A 9277-nucleotide genomic window follows, 5' to 3' on the forward strand; every position below is an offset into this window, starting at 1 on the left:
GAGTGGAGGGTAGGGATGCTTAACCCTACATTCCTACTCTGTAGGGGCACTTGGTACCCCATCACGAGAGACAGAGTCTGTGGTAACATCTTTCTACCCTCTTTTCTTCACTTCCAACTTTGGTCTTTAAATCCATCAGTCTTTAAAATTAGCCTTATCTTTTACAATGTCAATAGCTGGCAAAGGATGATTTTGTAATATTTCTTCTGTCTATTCCTGAACATATCTTGAAGATATTTCGCCTGAGTTGTTGAATTGCTTTAAAAAAAAAAAACAAAAAACAATACTAAATGCTAAGTTCAATTTGCATTTCAAACCACAGGAAGAAGATGTTAAAGACTTTAAGCAACCATCACAGTAATGGATCTCAGTCTGAAAAACGAGACTGAATTAGAAAATAGTGAAAATAATGAAATTCAAAGCACAGAAGAAACTGAATTAAACTATACTTGTCCAGATGAAAGAAGTGAAAAGAATCACGTTTGTTGTCTTCTCAATATCAGTGACATTACACTTGAACAAGATGAAGAAGCCAAAGAATTTGTCATTGGAACTGGATGGGAAGAAGCAGTGAGTATTTTCTTGAGTTAGGTCTCTTGCATGTCAGTGTTTTGATACAAGCCTTTTCTTTTACTATTTTCAAAAACAGTTACTATTGCCAAAAAAAAAAAAGTGTAAATGATGAAATATAGAAACCTTTTGGAACAGAGGTAGAATGTTAATGATGATAATAGCTGTACCTTTTATTGAGTATTTATGGCCACTCACTATTGGCAAGCACAGTACTGAATGCTTTACGTACATCAATTCATTCACTTTCTCAATAGTTCTGTGAGGCAGGTATTATGTGAGGCATAATATTATGTGAGACAGCCTCACTTCTTGGACAAGGATACCAAAGCACCCAAAAGGTGAAATGTGTCAAAGATCACCCAGGCAGTGGGCAAGGCAGGGCTTGAACCCAGCTCTTCTGGACTCCAGAACCCAAGCTGCTTAACTTAACCCAAGCTACTTAATTCCCCAAGAGACCTGAGATTTTTATCCTGGTGGTTCTACTCAGAACCCTGTGGGTTTATTCTTAGACTATTCTTAGAATCAGTAATAGAAATACAGTTCTAAATTTAGAACTGTAAGGGAATTTGGTCTAATCCAATGATTCTCACTTGCTAGTGTCACAACTGGTGGGGAGGGAGAAAGGATGCTACTGGATGTAGTGGGTAGAGGCCAGGAGTGCTTACAATGCCCAGGGTGGCTCCCACCGCAATAAATGGTCCAGCCTTTGGACTTCCCTTGCGGTCTAGTGGTTAAGACTCTGTCCTTCTATTGCAGGGGGTACATGTTCGATCCCTGGTGGGGGAACTAAGATCCCACATGCCACGAAGCCAAAAAAAAAAGAAAAAAGAAATGATCCAGCCTTGTCTTAGCTTGGGCTGCTGTAATAGAATACCATAGACTGGGTAGCTTAAGCAACAGACACTTATTTCTCAGTCCGAGGTCAGGGTCCCAGCATGGTTGGGTTCTTGGTGAGAGCCCTATTTCATTTTATTTTATTATTTTTTGGCTGTGCCATGCAGCATATGGGATGCAGAATCTTTAGTTTCCCAACCAGGGATCAAGCCCTTGCCCCCTGCAGTGGAAGTGTGGAGTCTTAACCACTGGACCGCCAGGGAAGTCCCCTCCTTTTCTTATAAGGGCACTAATCCCATCATGAGGGCCCTGCCATCTTGACCTCATCTAACCCTAACACCTCCCAAACACCCACCTCCAAATACCATCAACTGGGGATTAGGGTTTCAGCATAGGAATTTGCCGGGGGAGGGTACACAAACATGCAACCCATAAAAAAACCCCAATGTTGGTAGTGCCAATGTTGAGAAACCTTGATCTAATTGGTTTATTTTATAAATATGGAAACTGAGGCCAAAATAAGGCAGAGTGACTCTACCCAAGTCCACTTGACAGTTGCAAGAATGTGTCTTCGGGGCCTCCTCTGGTGCTCTCTCTACTGTACGCCACCCCCCCCCCCACCTCATTAAGCATATATGACCTATGACCTTCCATACACACACACCCAGATCAGGTAAGTCAAGGTGGTAGAGAGTTCTATTTAAGCATGGAAAACTTTCTAAGCTTAGAAGTTAGAAGGTTCCATTTCTAAGCTTAGAAGTTAGAAGGTTCAGTTTACTATTCAAGGTAATTACTTTGAAATACCAAGGGCTGTTGGAAAAGAATTTTCTTTTAATTGGAAAAATTGCCCCGTGTCCCATGCTGAGAGTACGTTTGCTGTTCACACTGTCTGGTATGACCATTTCCTCCTGCCTGCTGCCTGCTACTCTTTGCTCTCTCTGTCCAGCCCCCGACCCCTGCCCACCCAGCCCTACCCCACCTCTCAGACAGCCTTGCCTCAGGAGGGTTGACTGAGGTTTGTCCCTGCCCCCTGCAAAGGCTGGCTTCCTGCACTGGCTTATGGTCCCCTGACCCTTTCTGTGCTGGTGCCAGGGACCCCTGGGCCAGCATTTAGAGGAGGACAGAGAACACTTTGCTGGTAGCAATTCCTGAGAGTTTCTTAAGCTTGCAGAGCCAAGGGACCTCACAGGAGGCAGGTGATGGGATGTCTCAGGGCTGCACAGTGTTGACCCAGGCTGACCCAGTGCAGGAGCCTTTCCTATCACTACCCTGCTGTTTCTCCCCGTGGCAGCCTGTGGACGCCCACACCACTTGGTGGCTCTGTGGACACTCAGTCAGGAGGGAGGCACAGTCACCTTGCACTGCAGCTGGGCTCGAAGTCCTGGCAGACATCCAGACCTTTTTGGAAACACCTAGCTTACCTGTGACACCTCACCTGTAAGGACCAAAAAGGCAAGGTGTCATTGCCCCCTGCCCTGGGACTTGGATCCCCTGCCCGGCCATCTGAACACCCTGGAGATGTTGATCCTCTGTATCAGCCTCGACCCAAGGCTCATGTGGGTGCCTTTTTTTTTTTTTTTTTTTTTGGCTGTGCCTTGCAGCTTGCTGGATCTTGGTTTCTGGACCAGGGATTGAACCCGGGGCTTCTGCAGTGAAAGCGCCAAGTCCTAACCACTGAACTGCCAGGGATCTCCCATGTGGGGTGCTTTCTATTTTATTTATTTTTTTAAAAAGATATATTTATTTTATTTTTTAATTAATTTATTTTTGGCTGTATTGGGTCTTCGTTGCTGCACGCGGGCTTTCTCTAGTTGCAGCGAGCGGGGGCTACTCTTCACTGCACGCTTCTCACCGCGGTGGCTTCTCTTGTTGCACAGCATAGGCTCTAGGCACGCGGACTTCAGTAGTTGTGGCACGCAGGCTCAGTAGTTGTTGGCGCATGCGCTTAGCTGCTTGGCGGCATGTGGGATCTTCCCGGACCGGGGATCAAACCCATGTCCCGTGCATTGGTAGGAGGATTCTTAACCAGTGCACCACCTGGGAAGTCCCTGGGGTGCTTTTTAAAATCTACCTTCCCAGGGATTCCCTGACCCTTCCCAAGCCCCTCCCCTGAGTACTGGCTTAGTAGGTTGGGGTGGGCCTCAGGAATCTGGATTTTGAAAAGCAGCTCAGGTGACTCAGGGTCAGGCAACTGGGGAGCCTTCGCTGACTCAGCTGGACCTGTTTAACAGATTCAGAAAGACAAAAGCTCAGGGGTTGCTGCACATTTTAGGCTCCCCTCACTCAACATCCCGTTAAGCCAGAGTTGGCCTTTTCCACACACACAGCCTGGAGACAAATCCCCTTGCCTGGGTGGAGGTGGGGACCAAGCGACTTGCCTCACTCCACCAAAGCCACCATCTGGAGAGAGGCTGTCAGCCTGAGGACCTATTAGCAAATGGGCTGGGACCCTTGCTTTTCTGTAAAAGCTGGAAAACCACCTGGGGAGCCAGGGTCAAGAGCAGTGAGGTGTGAGGCAAGCAGCATGGTCCTCTTGAAGATGCAGTGCCGACCCTGCAGCACGTGAAGGGACGGGGTTCCCAGAACAGAGGCAGAGGGAGGGGGAAGCTGGGGAAGATGTGCTCAGGCTGACTCAGTGTGCAGTGCTGGGCAGCAGCCTTGTAGCCGTCCAAGAACTGGGACTTCACTATGCTAAAGAAAATGTTTTTCTTTTTTTATGAGAACATATTCAAGGTTTCAGCAGCACGTCTTTGGGAAGAGCTAGGCCTGTGGAATAAGAAAGTATCGGACTCCAACAGCACTTACTAGACTTTTTAAAAAAGTGATGCTGCAGGCTTCCCTGGTGGCCCAGTGGTTAAGAATCCGCCTGCCAATGCAGGGGACACAGGTTCGAGCCCTGATCTGGGAAGATCCCACCTGCCACGGAGCAACTAAGCCTGTGCGCCACAACTACTGAGCCTGCGCTCTAGACCCTATGAGCCACAACTACTGAGCCCTTGTGCCACAACTACTTAAGCCTGCGTACCTAGAGTCCGTGCTCCGCAACAAGAGAATCCATTGCAATGAGAAACCCACCCACCGCAATGAAGTGTAGCCCCTGCTCGCTGCAACTAAAGAAAGCCCGCACAGCAAAGAAGACCCAACACAGCCATAAATAAATAAATAAATAAAAAGTTCCCTTTAAAAAATAAAAAAAAAATAAAAAGGAGTTTTTCTTGACACTTATGAATTTCTAACAGGAATTTGGGGAGCTGAACACCTGAGGTGAGAGGGTGTGGAGGGTGAAAAGGGGATGATGGGAAAGGGATGTTTTTGTGCAGGAGGACCAGAGGCTGGCCCCATCTTCAGGCCCAGGAGACAATGCTGCTCCTCACAGGCTCTCCTTGTCCTCTGCTTGGGGATGCACAGACCTCCTGAATGTGCCAGCACTTGTTGGCTGTAAGGATGTTTTGAGCCTCAGTTTCCTCCTCTGTAACCTGGATATCAGAATACCTAAACTGTAGCACTCCTGTAAGGATTAAATGAACGAATGCCAAGAGATCCTCAGCTCAGTGCCTGGAACATAGTAAAATCGTGGGAGCTGTTTTTGCTTTTTTTTTTTTTTAACATACAAGGTTGCCAGATTTAGCAAATGAAAACACAAGGCACCCAGCTGAACTTGGCTTTCGGTAAACCTAATTAGTGTAAGTCTATCCCGAATGTGGCCTTGTGTTTTTATCTAACAGCTCTGTTTACCTGTGACCTCTGTGGCAGGGTCAGCCAGGGGACTCCGGGTGTGGCCGCGGGCATGGGTGTGCCTGGGCCCTGCTGACCCTGCGTCTGCCTCTGCTCCTCTGCCTTTCCTTCAGCCTCTCCGAGCAGCAGTCTCCCGGGTGTGGTAAACAGACCCTGCAGTACAAGAAAGGCTGGCAGAGGGGACAAGAACAAACAGTTTTGATTTTATTTTAATAATTCTGAATTTACTTTAACGCACATCTAAAAAAATGTAGAGTCAGCACATCAATGTGGCCATTTATAGATACTATCGCTTAGTATTTTCGTCTTTAAAAATACTGTTACAAATACTATTGCTTAGTATGAGGCTAAACTAGGCATGAGAAGTTAAAACTAAAACATTTAAGTCAATTTTTAGAGAAATATTGATTTAAATAGGACAGCCAAACTGGGAATGGGGCCAAAGTAGGGGCAACTGGAGTCTAGGCAGCTCAGCTGAGAGTAACACGCTGTTTTATTTGCAGGTCCGAGGCTGGGGAAGGATTTCTCCAACTGCCTGCATCTGGCCCAGGAAGAAGCTTAAAAAGGCGAAGATGGGAGAAAGTGCCAGCAGCTGCTTACTCTGTGTCAGCCTCTCCCAAGGGAGCCTGGAGGCCAGGCTTCAGTCGGAGGCCAGGCTTCAGTCGGAGGCCGGGAAGTTGGAGTCGGGCGCTTCAGCTCCGGCTGAGGCAGGGCCGGAGAAGGATGGAGGCAGCCTCTCCCAGACTCCGGGCCCCCCGCCAGGCCCCAACACTGCCTACCGGGAAGTTAACAGGATCTGCTTTCCCACTTGCAGTCAGGGAGAGAAAAAAAGTCTGCAAATAAAAGAGTTTATTTGGTGCCTGGAAGACTGGGCCACTCCCGAGGCTGTGAGGGGCAACGACCCCGGAAGCCCCAGCGGAGGCGCTGACGGAAGTGCCTCCGTGGCAGACTCCTTGACTTCCAAGGCCCATTTAGTTCTACCTGCCCTGAAGTCTTCACCCCCAAATGGCTTGGATGTGCCAGGTAAGAAGAGTCAGAACTTTTTCTTGCAGCAGGAAGAGAAGGGGCTGAGCGTGGCGAAGGATGAGCAAGTGGCTTGTGCATATGGGGTGAAAACAGTTGACGGGACAGGTGAAAAGAGGCCCATTGAGCTGGCCAAGCACCACAAGGTGAAGGAAACGCAGCCTTTCCCCACCCCGGCGGCCCGGACATCCCTGCTGGCCGGTCCCGAGCCCTGCTGCCTGCCCTGGTCCCTTCTGCCTGAAAAACACCTGGTGTGCCCTCCCCACCACAACAGTGTTCGCTATCTCGCCACCCTGCAGCTTGTGGAGAAACAAGGAGCGCAGACCTACAAAGCCAAATTCAAAGCCAGGGAGCCGAGACCTCCCATGAAAACCCCACACCGCGTTCTCACAGCGGCCAAGCCGGAAAACAGGCCCCAAACGCTGGAGACCAAAGTGTTCTCAAGACCTCTCTTGCCGTCCCTCACGGTGAGCAGAGTTGTTATGGCCGTTCCCACTCACAGACTCCTCTGAGTTGCCATGATGTAATTCCCTGGGAATAAGCACCGTCTGAAAGTTGTTCATCTTCTCTTCGCTCTCTCCCTCCTGCCCCAACCCCAGTCTCTTCCTCATCCTCCCCCTTGTCTTCTCGTACACTTTTCTCTCCCCCTCTCCCCTGGTGCTTTTTTGTAGTATAATCAGGGGAAATTGAACCTCATTGTACGGGTTTTGATGTGCTCTCAAAGCCCCGATATTTATGTGTTACCTGCTTCTATTGCTTAGCCGTTTACAAAACGCAAACTGGTAATGCCAGTCTCAGCCTCTGCCTGACTTATCTCTGCACTGGAAGACAACTGGATGGTGGGGAATCTGAAGGGCCTCCCTCAGGGATGCCCCCATGCCAGCCCTGAGCCAACCTGCAGGGGCTCCTGCCCCCTCAACCCCAGTGCCTTAAGCCAAGGGTACTGGGCATGTGTAGACCACATCGTTTCTTGATCTTTTGAACCTGGCAGATGTCTGTCTGTTGCCGCATTTTCTCTTGCAACAAAGATCTGCTTTAATAGAAACAATGTTATAAGAGAAAAATTCCAGCCTGTGTCCAAATGAATATCCTCTGTCCAAGGTGGTGTATCCTTATATTATATCCATGGATGTACGGTATCCCTTGTTTCCTATATGCCCCAGATTTCATATATTATAGCCTCATGCTTGTCACACATTTCATATATTTCATATATTATAGCCTCATGCTGGTCTCTGTGTCTGGGAAGTTTTTCTTACCATTCTACAAAATTCATCTTGGGAGGCAGGTTAAGAATAATTTTTTTTTTAAATGTCGCTGTGATTATTATCAGCACACATGCTTCCTCCAGTCTTACCTTATAACTACTATTTGGGAACTCGACAATCCCAAACAGACAAGTATGGAATGGGGCTGTGACTTTCTTCCTTCTTCCATCTTTCCTCTCCCCTCATTTTACCCGAGTGCGTATTTCCTGAAGTTGTATATAAATTAAACTTTTGTAAATTAGTTATATTTTAAATGTGAAGTGACAATGCTATGTAGAGAAATGCTCTGAAGAACCATTCTGTAATATGCATAACCATTTAGCCGCTCTGTAATTACATAGTTGGCATGTGCTTAAGGTAGGTTGTACTTGAACTCTAGGCTTTCCGTCTCCTAAATGATGGGCAGACAGAATATATGACTGTATTTGTAAACATCTGCTTTCCATAACTGGTCTTTGTGATGTCTTGTCTAAGTTTAGGTTTTTTGGTTTTGTTTTGTTGGTTTGTCTTTACAAAACACCAGAAATGCAGGAGTGACTATAGTACAACCGTCACTGAAAGGCGTATTTTGCCTTTTGAGGTCATACACTATTTTATAGTCTAGAAGCAGTTAACAGGTTCTACTCATTCTTTCTTCTCTGAATGAAGAAACCATCTGGATTCATCCCCAAGAAGAGGCCCTGATTTCCCACTGTGTCTGGACAGTGGAGGTCTTGGACCCAGTACTGTTTGAGGACCCTCCAGCTCTGGCAGCCTGCCCACCTAAGTCAGTGGTTTTTCAAGCCCCTCTTTATAAGCTGCAGAATAATGAATAAGCTCACTATGTAAAGCAGTCTTAAGTGTTTGATTGGGAGGGAAAAAGTATCCACCAGTATGAGGGACAAAGCCCACCTGCTCAGCCCAGATGTACTTACCTGTTGAGATCTTGAGGCAGTTTGAACTGATCCAAGTTACAACATAATGTTTTTTTTTCTTAAGAAAAACTCATTTGTTGAGATAAGGGTTATAAATTCTATAGCTTTGGGGGTAAACATAATAATTTAGAATTGAGGAGAGCCAGTTTGAACAAGGGAAGGGCCAAATTTAAAGGTTTGTAGTATCTTTTTTGAGCAAATAATTTGGTCAACAAAATGTTGACTAGAAGATCCCTCTGTGAATAGATAAGAATGCTTTGCATTTGGCATCTTTTTCTTTAGGTAATTATTCAAGTACCTGTTAAAGGCCCTCTGATATCTTATCTGTGTTAGCCGTGGTTTAAATTGTTTCTCTGTGGATAGTCACTCTAGGCCTTGTCCCAATTTCTATTCAGATTAAATCAGGACATCCAAACTGGTCTTTGATGTCCAAGTGTAGATAAAGGCTAAATGTTTACTAGAATGCAGCCCCCCCTTAGGGTTCTAGGTCACTAACAAAAATCCTGCCATTTTAAGGAGTTAAGCATGTTACAATTCAGTGCCAGTGGCCCTCTTCCTACCTCCAGGTGATGATCTCAGTTAGGTTTTGGTTCCTCTAGTCCTCCCCAAACCAAGCATGGAGGGCTCTGTGTTTCACCCCTCATTCTGTTATGTTTGGCTGTCTCATTAGTAAAGCTTTCCAAACCCTTATTCTTTTTTGAAATTAAAAAAATCACCGAGTGGAACTGTGGCAGCACCCGACAGAGGGCTCCTGCAGGGCCTGAGGTCAACTACTGGGTGAGGCCAGGCTGAGGTGTGGGGATGCTCCTGGGTAAGGGCAGGGCCATAGGGGCTGGAAACCTCGGAAAGAGTATAGATCTGACAGAGAGACGAGGGACAAGGCCAAGGGGAAGACTAAGAATAAGACCCGGAGACATTTGGACAAGTATG

At 46.9% G+C, this 9277-nt stretch overlaps 1 protein-coding gene across 1 annotated transcript; it reads left to right on the forward strand.

Annotated features, from left to right (window-relative positions):
* The first annotated feature begins 323 nt into the window (after positions 1–323).
* CUNH16orf46 (chromosome unknown C16orf46 homolog) lies at positions 324–7872 on the forward strand. Its single transcript, XM_027119180.1, has 2 exons — positions 324–570; positions 5646–7872. The coding sequence occupies exons 1-2, from the start codon at positions 361–363 to the stop codon at positions 6675–6677; spliced, it is 1242 nt and encodes a 413-aa protein (XP_026974981.1). The 5' UTR covers positions 324–360; the 3' UTR covers positions 6678–7872.
* The last annotated feature ends 1405 nt before the right edge of the window (positions 7873–9277 follow it).

This window comes from Aethalodelphis obliquidens, unplaced genomic scaffold, assembly GCF_003676395.1.
Source record: "Aethalodelphis obliquidens isolate GAN/ISIS:26980383/991018 unplaced genomic scaffold, ASM367639v1 scaffold20, whole genome shotgun sequence".
Classification (NCBI taxonomy): Eukaryota; Metazoa; Chordata; class Mammalia; order Artiodactyla; family Delphinidae; genus Aethalodelphis; species Aethalodelphis obliquidens.

Coding starts and splice junctions, on each gene's coding strand:
- CUNH16orf46 (XM_027119180.1), top strand. CDS start 361: ATGGATCTCAGTCTGAAAAACGAGACTGAATTAGAAAATAGTGAAAAT. Junction 571..5,645: donor GAACTGGATGGGAAGAAGCA/GTGAGTATTTTC, acceptor TTTTATTTGCAG/GTCCGAGGCTGGGGAAGGAT.